Source organism: Rhinoderma darwinii, chromosome 1 (assembly GCF_050947455.1).
Source record: "Rhinoderma darwinii isolate aRhiDar2 chromosome 1, aRhiDar2.hap1, whole genome shotgun sequence".
Taxonomy (NCBI): domain Eukaryota; kingdom Metazoa; phylum Chordata; class Amphibia; order Anura; family Rhinodermatidae; genus Rhinoderma; species Rhinoderma darwinii.
Window position 1 is genome coordinate 276,450,541 of NC_134687.1, and position 15,611 is coordinate 276,466,151.

At 40.0% G+C, this 15,611-nt stretch overlaps 1 protein-coding gene across 1 annotated transcript in view; it reads right to left on the bottom strand.

The window, feature by feature from the left end:
* Window positions 1-15,611, bottom strand: part of PTPRS (protein tyrosine phosphatase receptor type S) — a 523,802-nt gene that overhangs the window by 14,952 nt on the left and 493,239 nt on the right. The window contains exons 31-33 of the mRNA XM_075864303.1: window positions 11,955-12,133; window positions 11,634-11,760; window positions 10,433-10,558 (exon numbers count right to left, since the gene is read on the bottom strand). Of these exons, the coding sequence (XP_075720418.1) occupies window positions 10,433-10,558; window positions 11,634-11,760; window positions 11,955-12,133 (432 nt within the window). The remainder of the gene's footprint in view (window positions 1-10,432; window positions 10,559-11,633; window positions 11,761-11,954; window positions 12,134-15,611) is intronic.

Genomic DNA, 15,611 nt, shown 5'->3' on the forward strand with positions numbered 1-15,611 from the left:
TCGGGCACAACTGCATATTTTTTTATTTCCTGACTTATTGGAGCCATAACTAATTTTATTTTTCATAGACGTAGCGGTATGAGGGCTGGTTTGTTGCGGGACGAGCTGTAGTTATTATTGGTACCATTTTGGGGTACATGTGACTTTTTGATCACCTTTTATCCTATTTTTTGGGATGCCAGGTAAACCAAAAAACGCAATTCTGGCACAGCTTTTTTTGGTTTTTTTTTATACAGAGTTCACCACGCATTATAAACTACATGTTACCTTTATTCTGCGGGTCAGTACGATTCCGGCGATACCTCATTTATAGAACTTTTTTATGTTTTACAACTTTTTGCACAATAAAATTACTTTTGTAAAAAGAATGTATTTTTTCTGTCGCCAAGTTGTGAGAACCATAACGTTTTAATTTTTTTGTCGACGGAGTTGTATGAGGGCTTGTTTTTTGCGGGACGAGCTATAGTTTTTATAGGTACCATTTTTGGATACGTGCGACTTTTTGATCACTTTTTATTGTAATATTTGTAGGGCAAAGTGACTAAAAAACAGAAACTCTGGTAAAGTTTTTTACGGGTTTTTTTTACGCTGTTCACCGCGTGCAATAAATAATATAATATTTTGATACCTCCGGTCGTTACGGTCGTGGCGATACCAAATACATATGGTTTATTATTATTTTTCAATAATAAAGGACTTGATAAGAGTAAAAGGGGGATTGTGTGTTATTTGATTACTTGAAACTTTTATTGTTTTCAAACTTTTATTTTTTGCACTTTTTTTTACACTTTTTTATACTTTTTTTACACTTTTTCTCAAGTCCCACTAGGGGACTTGAAGGTCCAACGGTCAGATTTTTTTTTTTCTAATACATTGCACTACCTATGTAGTGCAATGTATTAGATCTGTCAGTCATTCACTGACAGCAAGCCGTTTAGGCTTCGCCTCCCGGCGGGGCCTAAATCGGCTTCCGTAATGGCAGAGCAGGAGACCATTGTGTCTCCTGTTGCCATAACAGCAGTCGCCAGTCCCGATTGCCTGTCAGGGCTGGCGATCTGCTTGTAACCGCTACGATGCAGCAATCGCTTTCGATTGCTGCATCGAAGGGGTTAATGGCAGGGATCGGAGCTAGCTCCGGTTCCTGCCGTTACAGGTGGATGTCAGCTGTACAGTACAGCTGACTTCCACCGCTGATGACGCCGGATCAGCTCCTGACCCGGCGCCATCTTGCCGGCAGCTACGGAAGCCGATCAGGCTCCGCCGCCGGGCGGATCTTGACCGGCTTCGGTGCTAGGCAGACCGGGAGGCCAGTATTAGGCCTCCGGTTGCCATTGCAGCCACCGGAACCCCGGCAATTTCATTACTGGGGTTCCGATGAGCTGCAAACACCTTAAGTGCAGCGATCGCGTTTGAGCGCTGCACTTAAGGGGTTAATGGCGGGGATCGAAGCTAATTTCGGTCCCCGCCGTTACAGTCGGATGTCAGCTGTAAGATACAGCTGAGATCCGGTGATGATGGGACCGGCTCAGCTTCTGAGCCGGTGCCAAACGTTTGACGTACATGTACGGCAAGATGCGGGAAGTCAGTACTTTCCATGACGTACATGTACGTCAAATGTCGGGAAGGGGTTAAGAAAGTCAATAGCATAAAGTTAAAATCGCTCATAACTTGGTGAAAATGGATCATTTGTCTAAATAAAAAACACTGCTGTTACCTACATTATAAGTGCCCTATCTCTTACATAATGAGATCGGCGCTATAATGTGGTGACAGAGCCTCTTTAAGCACCGATGCTCCGGCGGCACTCCCAGTGATTGTTTACATGCATGCAGCGTGTGACTGCTGCAGCCAATCAGAAGGCTCAGATGTCAAGTGTAGTATATTTGGCATTATGCCACAAATATGATTAGTCACATGCTACATGCATGTAAGCAATTACCAGGTGATGCTGGAGCTTCCAGCGCTGGATCGCTGGGGGGAAAGGATAACTGAGTACTGGTTCAATTTATCTCATTTTCATTTTAGCAACAAATTTTCAGAACCCTGATAACCCCTTTAATTGCTTAAAAGGGTTTATCCCACTTTAGAAATTGATGGCATATCGCTAGGATATGTTATCAATGACTAATCTGTGGAGGTCCAACTGTAACCCCCGCCGATTGCTAGAGTGTAGCAACTCGGCAGCCTCTGAAAAAAATCTGCGTAGAACCAACAGGATTTAAACAGGCAAAGCACTTTCCTAGCGCCGCTGCCAATTTGTTCTATGGACCTAATCCTAGCAATATATCCTCAATATCTTGAAAAAATCCCTTTAAAGATTCTAGTCAATGTTGACAAGACTGCATCATTCAATTGCTTCAGATTTGTTGGCAACACACACCCTACATTACAACCCGCCTGAAGTATTGACACTAGGCAAGAAGAGTCCATAAATTTGTGCTAAATTGTTCATCAGATCAAAGTTTAAGGGTATAATCACATGCATCAGAGTTGTTGCAGAGATATTTGCAACCAAAAATCTGTGCCATACATCTGAATGGTGTTATTTCAACATGTGCGTGGGATTTTCGCAAACCCTATTCAGATCTATGAGACAGTCACAGAAACATCTGCAACAAAGCTGCCACATGTGAATGTATCCGAACTGTCCAGTGTTGATGAGTCTGTGCACACTGTAGCCTCAGTTTCTGTTCTGAACAATGGAACCAGGAGTGGTTGTCTACTGCTGTAGCCCATCCACAAGTTGATGTACTTTAACCCCTTAAGGACGCAGCCTAGTTTGGGCCTTAAGGCTCAGAGCCCATTTTTCAAATCTGACATATTTCACTTTATGTGGTAATAACGTCGGAATGCTTAAACCTATCCAAGCGATTCTGAGATTGTTTTCTCGTGACACTTTGGGCTTCATGTTCGTGGTAAAATTTGGTCGATATATTCAGTCTTTATTTGTGAAAAATTGCAAAATTTAGAGAAAATTTACAAAAAATAGCATTTTTCAGAATTTAAATGCATCTGCTTGAAAAACAGACGGTTATACCACCCAAAATAGTTACTAGTTCACATTTCCCATATGTCTACTTTAGATTGGCATCGTTTTTTGAACATTATTTTATTTTTCTTGGACGTTACAAGGCTTAGAACATAAACAGCAATTTCTCATATTCTTAAGAAAATTTCAAAAGCCTTTTTTTGAAGGTGCCAGTTCAGTTCTGAAGTGGATTTGAGGGGCCTATGTATTAGAAACCCCCATAAAACACCCCATTTTAAAAACTAGACCCCTCAAAGTATTCAAAACAGCATATAGAAAGTTTTTTAACCCTTCAGGCATTTCACAGGAATTAAAGCAAATTGGAAATGAAATTTGCAAATTTCATTTTTTCTGCTGAATTTCAATTTTATTCAATTTTTTTTTAGTAACAGAGAAGGTTTTACCAGAGAAACACTACTAAATATGTATTGTCCAGATTCTGCAGTTTTTAGAAATGTCCCACATGTGGCCCTACTGCGCTCGTGGACTAAAACACAAGCCCTAGAAGCAAAGAAGCACCTAGTGCATTTTGAGGCCTCTTTTTTATTAGAATATATTTTAGGCAGCATGCCAGGTTTGAAGAGGCGTTGAGGTATCAAAACAATGGAAACCCACCAGAAGTGACCCCATTTTGGAAATTACACCCCTCAAGGAATTCATTTATGGTTTTTGTTATCATTTTGACCGCACAGTTTTTTCACAGCACCTATTTGAATTGGGCTGTGAAATGAAAAAAATGATATTTTTTCCAATAAGATGTCATTTTTGATCAAAATTTCTTATTTTCACAGGGAACAACATACCCCATTTTGTTGCCCAATTTGTCCTTAGTGCGGCAATACCCCATTTGTGGTGATAAACTGCCGTTTGGGCCCATGGGAGGGCTCAGACGGAAAGGAGCGCTATGTGTTTGTTGGAGTCCAGATTTTGCAGGATTGGTTTTCGGGTGCCATGTTGCATTTGCAGAGCCCCAGAGGTATCAAAGCAATGGAAACCCACCAGAAGTGACCCCATTTTGGAAACTACACCCCTCAAGGAATTCATTTATGGTTTTTGTTATCATTTTGACCGCACAGTTTTTTCACAGCACCTATTTGAATTGGGCTGTGAAATGAAAAAAATGATATTTTTTCCAATAAGATGTCATTTTTGATCAAAATTTCTTATTTTCACAGGGAACAACATACCCCATTTTGTTGCCCAATTTGTCCTTAGTGCGGCAATACCCCATTTGTGGTGATAAACTGCCGTTTGGGCCCATGGGAGGGCTCAGACGGAAAGGAGCGCTATGTGTTTGTTGGAGTCCAGATTTTGCAGGATTGGTTTTCGGGTGCCATGTTGCATTTGCAGAGCCCCAGAGGTATCAAAGCAATGGAAACCCACCAGAAGTGACCCCATTTTGGAAACTACACCCCTCAAGGAATTCATTTATGGTTTTTGTTATCATTTTGACCGCACAGTTTTTTCACAGCACCTATTTGAATTGGGCTGTGAAATGAAAAAAATGATATTTTTTCCAATAAGATGTCATTTTTGATCAAAATTTCTTATTTTCACAAGGAACAACATACCCCATTTTGTTGCCCAATTTGTCCTTAGTGCGGCAATACCCCATTTGTGGTGATAAACTGCCCTTTGGGCCCATGGGAGGGCTCAGAAGGAAAGGACCACCATTTGGCCTACTGGAGCTTTTCTGGTGCTAAGTCATGTGTGCAGAAGCCCCTGAGGTACCAGTACAGTTGAAACCCCCGAGAAGTGACCCCATTTTAAAAACTACACCCCTTAAGACATTCATCTAGAGGTGTAGTGAGCATTTTGACCCCACAGGTACTGTGTAAAAGATAATGCGCAGCAGATGGTGCAGTGTGAGATTTGCAATTTTATATATGTATATGCCATTTCAGTGTCCAATATAGTGTGCCCAGCATGCGCCACCGGAGATATACACCCCTTAAATTGTAATGTGGGTTCTCCTGGGTACGACAATACCCTACATGTGGCTGTTATCAGCTGCCTGGGCATACGGCAGGGCTCAGAAGGGAAAGATGAGGGGGATAAGCTGTGCGGAGTGCATCAGGGTAAATTAAAAATCAAGGGATGTATGATACATTTTAAAACAATCTTTTATACAGAGCCCTGGTTTTTCGGGACACGTGTCACATTGGTATATTGTGTTCTTCCTTATCCCCCTCTTATAGCAGACTCTGCACCTCTTTTGACTCTTTCCCTTTCCACCGGTTTGGGGACCTTCTCCTGGAAAGTGTTGCCCTGGTACGATGCGTGTGGCCTCGCTTCCAGAAGTACTGGGTGCCCCCCCTTCCTGGTCCCTAAAGATTAGATCTTGAAATTCCAGGAAAGTTCCCCTCTGGCCTGCACATCGACGTAGCACATACGCATTGTACAAAGCCATCTGTATGATGTGCACGGCCAGCTTCTTATACCACACCGCATAGCGCTGTAGGGCTTCAGGACTTGATTTGACAAGTCCATCCCTCCCATGTACCTATTGTAGTCCAGGATGCAGTCTGGTTTGGGGGTGGCCTTTCCTTCATATATCCTAAACCTGTAGGTATACCCTGATGCCCTCTCGCACAGCTTATACATCTTCACGCCATACCTTGCCCTCTTACCTGGCAGGTACTGGCGGAATTGAACCCTCCCTTTAAAATGTACCAGGGACTCATCAATAGAAAAACACTCTCGGGGGTGTATGCTTGGGAAAACCGGGCACTGGAACGGTCTAATAGGGGTCTCCGTTTATACAAACGGTCAAAACTGGGGTCATCTCGGAGTGGGCACAGCTCATTATCAGTATAATGTAAGAAGCGAAGTATTGCCTCATTTATTTATTTTTTTAGGTTCCAGTTCATTTCTGAAGTTGCTTTGAGGGGCCCATATATTAGAAACCCCTATCAAACACCCCATTTTAGAAACTAGACCCCTCAAAGTATTCACAACAGCATTTAGAAAGTTTATGAACCCTTTAGGTGTTTCACAGAAATTTAGAGCAAAGTAGAGGTGAAATTTACTCTTTTTATACCATTTTTTTTATAACACAAAAGGATTTATCAGAGAAACACAAATTAATACGTATTGCCCAGATTCTGCAGTTTAGAGAAATATCCCACATGTGGCCCTCGGGCGGTAATGGACTGAAGCACCGGCCTCCGAAGCAAAGGAGCACCTAGCGGATTTTGAGCCCTCTTTTTTATTAGGCACCATGTCCGGTTTGAAGAGGTCTTGTGGTGCCAAAACATTGGAAACCCCCCAAAAGTGACCCCAATTTGGAAACTAGACCCCTTGAGGAATCCATTGTAGTTTTCATGGGGTGCATGCGGCTTTTTGATCAGTTTTTATTCCATTTTTAGGTGGCGTGGTGACTAAAAAACAGCAATTCTACTATTGTTTTTGTATACTTTTTTTTTTACAGCGTTCACCGTGCGCTATAAATGACATATTCACTTTATTCTGCGGGGCGATACGATTACGGCGATACCAGATGTTTATAGTTTTTTTTTATGTCTTATGGCGTTTGCACAATAAAATACGTTTTGTAAACAATCATTCACTTTTTGTGTTACCTTATTCTAAGAGCCAGAACGTTTTTATTTTTCAATCAATAAAGCCGTGCGAGGACTTATTTTTTGCGTAACGAACTGTATTTTCCATCAGTACCATTTTTAGGTACATGCGACTTTTTGATCTCTTTTTATTCCATTTTTTGGGAGGTGAAGTGACCAAACAATTGTGATTGTGGTACGGTTTATTAATATTTTTTTTTACGGCGTTCACCGTGCGGGATAAATAACAAAATAATTTTGTAGTTCAGACCGTTACGGACGCGGCGATACCAATTATGTATAGTTTATTTGTTTGTTTATATATTTTTATTAATAATAAAGGACTGATAAGGGAAAAAGTGGGACTTTTACTTTTATTACTTTTAAAACTTTTATTTTCTTATTTTTACACATCTTTTTTTAACTTTTTTTTAACTTTATTACTTTGTCCCACTAGGGGACTTGAGGGCAGGAGGCCCTGATCGCTATTCTAATACACTGCACTACATGCGTAGTGCAGTGTATTAGAACTGTCAGCTACTCACTGACAGCAAGCATAGTGGGTCCTGACGTTGTCAGGACCCACTAGGCTTCCGTCTATGGCATAGCCGGACGCCATTGTTTGGTGTCCGGTTGCCATAGTCACCATCGCCGGCCGCTATCGCGTAGCATGCCGGCGATGGCAGCTTAACCCCTAAAAAGCCGCGATCTCTATAGAACGCGGCTTTTAAGGGGTTAATCAGCGGGGACACAGCGATCGGTCCCCGCTGTAGGAGCTGTGACAGCTGCTGAACAAGACAGCAGCGTCACAGCTCCTGTATGTGTCGGGAGGACGGCCGAAACGGCCGTTACTCCCGAGACGTACTATTACGGCATGGAGCGCGAACGATACAGCTGCCATGACGTAATAGTACGTCAAGGAGCGGGAAGGGGTTAAAGAGCATGTCACCAGTTTAATAATTCCCTAACTGATCTAATAGGTGCTTTGCTGATGATCACTACAGTGTGATTTGTTTTCAAAAACATTTATTATTTGCAAAGTTATGAGCACTTTTCTAAATATGCTAATGTGGCTCTAATAGCCAAATGGGAGGTAACTCTTTCTTCTCAGTCTGGGCGGTGTAATGTTTTCTGTATGACGCTGTCCAATCAGCATACAGCTTCTCCCCTTCCCTGCCCAGCAACACAGTGTGATCATATAGTATACAGCTTCATTCCCGACTGTGTATTCAACTGGCGATATCTCCGGTTTTGTCAGAGCTAGAACTACGTCATATGAAAGATTAGAATATCCTCTTTCATATGCCACCAGAACCGCTGTTCTAGGTGCTCCACAGCCCGAGATATGGCTGTTTGAATTGATTCCCCTTCCCTCTAAACTGTCTCTCATACTGTGTGTGAAGCAGCTTGATGCTGATAGGACAGCGTCCGAGGGTGTGAGGTAGCGCCACCTCAGGAGAATCGCTGCTGTTACCTCCCACTTGTCTAATAAAAGCTCATTTACATATCTAGAAAAAAGCTCATAACTTAATAAATAGTAAACGTTTTGGGACACAATTTTCACTAGAATTATCAGTGTGACAGCGCCTATTAGAGTAGCTAGGAGATAGGGCATTACTAAACTAATGATAGAGCCTCTTTAACCTCCTGTGAGCGCTCATCCTCTAAGCAGGAGCTGTAACTTACAGCTCCTGATCTTAGAGAAGCCTTCTGAATACAGCTGGGGTCGGAAAACATTCGGACCCCAGCTGTTTAACCCTTTGATCGGCGCGGTCCGTGACCGCGGCAAGATCAAAGGGACCTCCCCTCTTTAATCGCGTCACTGGAAACCCGGTGACGTGATCAAAGAGCAGGGAGTACCACTGCAGTCAGCCCTGGGGACCTACAAAGGACCCCAGGGCTGTCTGTTCAGTTTGCCTGCTGTTAGTCATAGTGACACAGTATGATGTATTAGCATACAGGATTATGCTAATACATTATAAGTAAAAAATAAAGTTATCCCTTAATGGGATTTAAAAAAAAACAAATTTTTTTTTTTTTAATAAAGTACAAAAAAAAAACAACTCATGATTTTCCATAAAATATATTTTATAGCTCCTACCCTAAATAAAAACAAAAAACCTACAGATATCAGGTATCTAAACGACCGTAATAACCTGAAGAATTAATCTAATGTTATTTAGCGAAATGTGAATGGGATAAAAAATAAACAAGAAAAAACGATGCAGAGAATCGCTTTTTCCTATATTCACGCCGTAAACTTTTTTTTTTCCTACCTCCAAACTGTGGAAAAAAAAAAGAATACAATTTCTCCCGCATAAAACAAGGCCTCATACGGCCACATCAATGAAAAAATAAAAACATTATGACTGCTGAAATGCAGAGAGGCAAAAACTGAAAAATGTAGCTGTCATTAAGACCTTTTCAGGCCCGGTCATTAAGAGGTTAATTGATGCTCTTCTGCATGACACTGTTGTAATGCCTGGTAATTTGGGTTACTGTTACCTTCTTTTCAGTTTGAACCTGCTTGGTCATTTACCTCTGACATTCCTTATTAAGAAGACATTTCTCTCTAAATAAGCGATTGTCATGATTCTCTACTCTACTATAGAGACTGCTGTGCATGAAATGCCCGGCGATCATGCCGTCTATCCCATCTATAACTAACAATTTTCTGCTAAATTATTGACTAATTAGATATTTGCATTAATAAACAGTAGTAGAAACTAGTTTATTAACGCTACTAATAAATATATGAAAAATCCAAAGTAAAAATAAATGCCCACTTTGTCCACTTACAAAATGCTTTATGAAAAAAAATGAATTATTTAAAAAAAGCTACACATAATTGGTATCGCCACCTCCGTAACGACCCGAACGTCGTTAAAACAAAAACAATGCCAGAATTTCTCATTTCTGTTCATGCTGCCTTCTAAAATGTAAAAAAAAAGTCATATGGTACCAAAAAAAACTACAAGTCGTACTGCAAAAAAAAGCCCTCAGACAGCTACATTGGCATAAAAATAAAAATAACTTATGGCTCTTCGAATATACATTTTTTTTTTTTTTTTTAAAAAACGGGAAAAAAACTATTGTGCAAAAGTAGCAAAACTTCCAAAACATAAATTTTGTATTGCCGTAATCATAATGACCCGCAGAAAAATTGTATTATGTTAACTATATAACACACGATAAACGCCGTAAATTTAAGATGCCAAAAAGAATGGTTACGTTTTTTTATTTTTGTCAATTACCCTCTAAAATTTTGTATAAAAGTTAATTAATTAATTATTTGTAACCCAAAATGGTGTAACTAATCAATACAACCTGTCCCGCAAAAAAAAAGTCCTCACACGGCTATGTCTACATAAAAAAAAAAAAAGTGATCAATAAAAAAAAAAAAAAACGCTCAGTCATTAAGGCCCAAAATAGGCTGGTCACTAAAGGGATTAAACATTGTTTCACTTCTATTTACCATGCAGACAAGAAGGGCATTTCAAAATTGCGTTAATTCACTGTAGTTTTGTCGTGCGGCACACCGGCCCGTATAGGTACAGCCTTATATCTGTTTAAGTTGGACTATCACTAAAATAAACTGGTGGTAAATGGAAACAGTGCAATAGCATTATATGCTGATAAATTGACAAAAAAGGCATGCAATTTGGAATAATGTATTTCATTATGTATACATTATTTAGTCACTGCCATTAAATCCTAGCTCTATTGGATGCAATCTCCGTGTTTTGTGAGTGAATGCCATAATAATAGATGACAATGTTCTAAATAACAGTTCTAAAATAACACTAACACAAAGTTGACCCCATTGAAGCTCTTGTAAACTTACCCTCGCATCTGTGACTTTAAATTCCCTCAAGATATACTGAGGCATGTTATATTCAGCCATTGGATCAACTACAAAATATTGATATCGAGCAGAACGCTCAGCAGGCCAATATTGATGACATTTTTCCTATAAAAACAATAATAAATTAATAATTATAATAAAAATAATTTCCTTTGAGATTAAAAACAATATTTTGTATGACCCTAGCAAAATGAAAGGGTCAGTAAGGGTTAAACACAAAGTTTATATGATTTCATGTTATAATTCTATTCTAGTTAGGCTTTGTTCATATCTTTGTCTTGGTTTGCGTTTTTAATGGAAAACAAAAAGGCAGTGACAAATCATTTGTACGTTGGATACCACCGGCGCCCGCTGGACCCCATTGACTTAAAATGGGGTCCGTCAGTTGACGGGAAGAATAGTGATGCATGCAGCGCTATCTTTCTTGTCAAATCAGACGGAAACGGCAATGTAGGCTCCGAAGCAGGAGTGAACATAGCCTTATATTATCTCATATATAATATAAGGCTCAGTTAAAAATCACCTCACGGGTTTATTTTGCCCTTGAACAGCAGAATATAATTGTTTGCACTGCTATTCTAAAAAAAAATTGGAAACCGGACGTGCCCAATGGTAAGTCATTGGGATCACTAATAAAATGTAAAAATGAACCCCATGACATTACACCAGTGTGAACAAAGTTTAACATACGATAATGCATCGTATGTTAAACTTCCAGGGTATGTTCCGTACACATTATGTAGTTCACTTTACTAGTTGTAAATAAAACATGTCTAGATTATACCTTAAAATATCTCATATTTTTATTTGTATTATTTTAACATTTTTAAATATTTTAACTTGGTTTAGCGGCAAAAATGTGTCACTTTGATTAGTAATGCTATAACGCAACATTAAATGTGGTTTTCCTACAACAAATATTTATATCATATCGATAGGATATAGTTTGATCGGTGGCGGCAGACAACTAGGATCTTTACCCAAGAGAATGGGCAGCCCGTGTTTTCCGTTTGCAGAAGAGGCAACACAAATGCAGGCCCTCTTCATTATATTCTATGGGAGATACAGAAACAGCCCAGTGAACGTTTTAACACCCCTATGACACAGGAGGAATTACTGGTAAGAAGTAACTGCGTCACTAGGAGTCTACTTGAGATTCATTAAAAAATAAGTAACTTACTCTGCCCATTTCTCTAAGTTTTGTTAACATTACAACAATGGTGGAGTTATTCTCCCATAGCATTCTCCAGAAATCTTCAGTCGTCTCTGCAAGTGGTCCTTGTGTTGCAATGTAAGCTTTCTGTTGCCTAAAAAAATAAGACCTTATATTAGTAACTCCATATAAAAACATCATGATTGGCTCACACGTAGGCCACTTTCACACGGCAGTATTTCGGTCAGCATTTGGAAGCCAAAACCAGAAATGAAACCGAAAAATAAAAATGGAAAGAATTGTACCTCTCCAGTTTTGGCTTACAATTAACTATAGGTTCTAGCTTACCTGTATCCATCTATGAAACTGGAATTTATGTAATCTGATCCCTCTACTCCTCTGATTGGTTGCAGGCAGACCCTTGTGGTTTCATATGGCATGATGTTCACAAGGCGATTCTTAAATTTGTTGCATGGAAGATTGGCACTGATGAATCTGGAAGTGTGAGCTTTCGAATTGGCAAGGCGCTGAACATACATAAAAAATATTGATTACTTAACAGAATTTTTGAAGAAGCATAGTAAACAGAAAATAAGATTAATATTTCATGTGATCGGTTATAATAAAAGACACACATACATAAATATATAAATATGTGGGCGTGTCTTTTATTATAACTAATCATATAATACACTTCTTAACCCCTTAACAACCTAACACGTACTAGTACTAGCCGTTAAGGGGAAGTATGGAGCGGGCTCACGGGCTGAGCTCGCGCCATACACAGCGGGTGACGGCTGTTACACGCAGCCGACACCTCACTGCAACAGGCGGAATCAAAGATCACTTTGATTCCTCACGTTTAACAACTTAAATGCTGCGGTCAATCGCGATTGACCGCGTAATTTAAATTGTTAGAATCAGGGGGTGCCCACTCGAACACGGCACCGCGCCCCCACAACGGGATCGGCCGGTGACTGGTTGTTATGGAAGCCTGGGGGCCTAACGAAGGCCCCCAGGTCTGCCATCTTTGTACTCCTTTGAAGACCTAAAGCAATGTTAAAAAAAATAAAAAGTTAACGTAACTGGTATCGCCGCGTCCGTAAAAGTTTGTGCTATCACAATATAGCGTTGTTTATCCCGCTCAGTGAAAGACGGAAAAAAAAATTATATCTAAAACATGCAAATTGCTGTTTTTTGGTCACCTTAGCACTCCAAAACACAGGAATAAAAAGTGATCAAAAAGTTGCATGTACCCCAAAATGGTATCGGTGAAAACTACAGCTCGCCCCGCAAAATTTAAGCCCTCACACCTCTAAATTGACGGAAAAATAAAAAGTTATGGCTCTCAGAATATGGCGACACAAAAGATTTAATGTTTTTTAGCAAATAGTTTTATTTTTTTAAAAGTGGTAAAACATATAAATTTGGTAATGCCATAATCGTATCAACCTGTAGAATAAGGTGAATATGTGATTTTTACTGCCTGATGGATGCCGTAAAAACAAAACCCCCCAAAAAATGGTGTAATCGCTGTTTTTTGCCCATTTCACCCCACAAATAAAAAAAAATCAGATTCCCAGTACATCATGCGGTACAATAAATGGTGCCATGAAAGACTACAACTTGTCCCGCAAAAAACAAGCCCTCAAATGGCTATGTTGACAAAGAAATAGAAAAGTTATGGCTTTTGTAAGACACCATTTAACCCTTTAATTTTCGTTTCTATGTTTTTGTTTTTTCCTCCCCGCCTTCAAAAAGTCATAACTCTTATTTTTTTAAGTTGTCACAGCCATATGAGGGCTTCATTTTTACGGGACAAGTTGTACTTTCTAATGGCACTATTTAATATTGTGTGTGATGTACTTGGAAACTGGAAGAAAATTCTAATGGGGTGGAATTGGAAAAAAAACAGCAGTTTCGCCATTTTATTATGGGTTTCGTTTTTACGGTGTTCACTGTACGGTGAAAATGACACATTACCTTTATTTTGCGGGTCAGTACGATCACGGTGATACCAAATTTATATCGTTTTTGTTACGTTTTAGTACCTTTACAAAAATGTAAAAGTTTGAAAGAAACAAAAAATGTTTTGCATCACCATATTGTGATACTCAGAACTTTTTAAAATATTTTATGTGTATAGAGCTGTGTAAGGCTGCGTTCACATCTGCGTTAGGACGACATTTTCCATCGGAACGGAGCCCTGACTAACACAAACGGAAACCAGAGTTTGATTTCAATGGTGACGGATCCGGAGTTTTGACAGAATGAATACCGTAGTCGACTATGCTATTGATTCCGTCAAAACGACGGAAACCCTGCACAATGGAGATAAACGGAAACCATAATGACCCAGTGTTATTTATAGCACACAGTAAACGGCGAAAATCTAAGATGCAAAAAAGAGTGGCGAAACGTATGCGTTTCTTTCCATTACCCCCCAAAAAAGTTAATAAAAGTTATTCAATAAATTATATGTACCCGAAAATGGTGCTATTAACCCCTTCCCGCCATTTCACGTACAGTTACGTGATGGGAGATGGTGTTTTCCCGCAACTCCACGTAAATGTACGTGAAACAGATGGAGCTGGCTCAGGAGCTGAGCCAGCGACATCACCGCCGGGTGACAGCTGTATGTTACAGCTGGCACCCTGAGGTATCGGCCAGGACCGGAGCTAGCCTCCGATCCAACCGATTAACCCCTCACATGCTGCGTTCAATAGAGATCGCAGCATGTGAGGAGTTTATAGCCACCGGCACCCCAGCAACGTGATCGCTGGGTTGCCGGTGGCTGAAAAGGCGATCAGAGGGCTAATACTTAACTCTCGGTCTGCCAGTAAGGGAATCCTCCTATGCCTCGTCGTCGGGGCCCAGGAGGCTTCCGGTACCATCGGCAAGATGGAGCCGGCTCAGCTTCCGGCTCAGAAGCTGAGCCGGCGTCATCAGAAGTGGGTGTCCGCTGTATGTTACAGCGGACACCCCGATCTATCGGCAGGAACCGGGGCTAGCTCCGATTCCTGCCATTAACCCCTTCAATGCAGCGATTCAATGCAATCGCTGCATCAAAGTGGTTTGTATGAAATCGGCAGCCCTGCCATGCGATGGCAAGGCTGGCGACTGTTACTATGGCACCAGGATGCCTAACAATGGCTTCCTATCTGCCATTACGGAAGCCGATTAGGCCCCGCCCGGAGACGGAGCCTGATCGGCTTGCTGTCAGTGAACATAGGTAGTGCAATGTATTAGAACAAACAGTTGGACCTTCAAGTCCCCTAGTGGGACTAAAGAAAAGTGCAAAAAAAGTGCACTAGGGCCACATGTGGGGTATTTCTAAAAACTGCAGAATCTGGGCAATATTGATATTGAGTTGTGTTTCTCTGGTAAAACTTTCTGTGTTACAAAAAAAATAGATGAAAAATGAATTTCTGCCCAAAAAAAAAGAAATTTTAAAATTTCACATCTACATTGCCTTAATTCCTGTGAAACATCTAAAGGGTTAAGAAACTTTCTAAATGCTGTTTTGAATACTTTGAGGGGTGAAGTTTTTAAAATGGAGTGACTTATCGAGGGTTTCTAATAAACAAAATCCACTTCACAACTGAACTGGTCCCTGTAAAAATAGCCTTTTGAAATTTTCTTGAAAATGTGAGAAATTGCTGCTAAAGTTCTAAGCCTTGTGATGTCATAGAAAAATAAAAGGATGTTCTAAAAACAATGCCAATCTAAAGTAGACATATGGGTGATGTTAATTAGCAACAATTTTGTTTGGTATTACTATCTGTCATACAAGCAGATACATATAATTTGCTATTTTTTTTATATCTTTTGATATTTTTCGCTACATTTTGGTATTTTTCACAATTAAATACTTAATGTATCGAGCAAATTTTGACAATAACATAAAGTCCAATGTGTCACGAGAAAATCTCAGAATCGCTTGGATAGGTAAAAACATTCCGAAGTTATTACCACATAAAGTGAAACGTCATATTTGAAAAAATT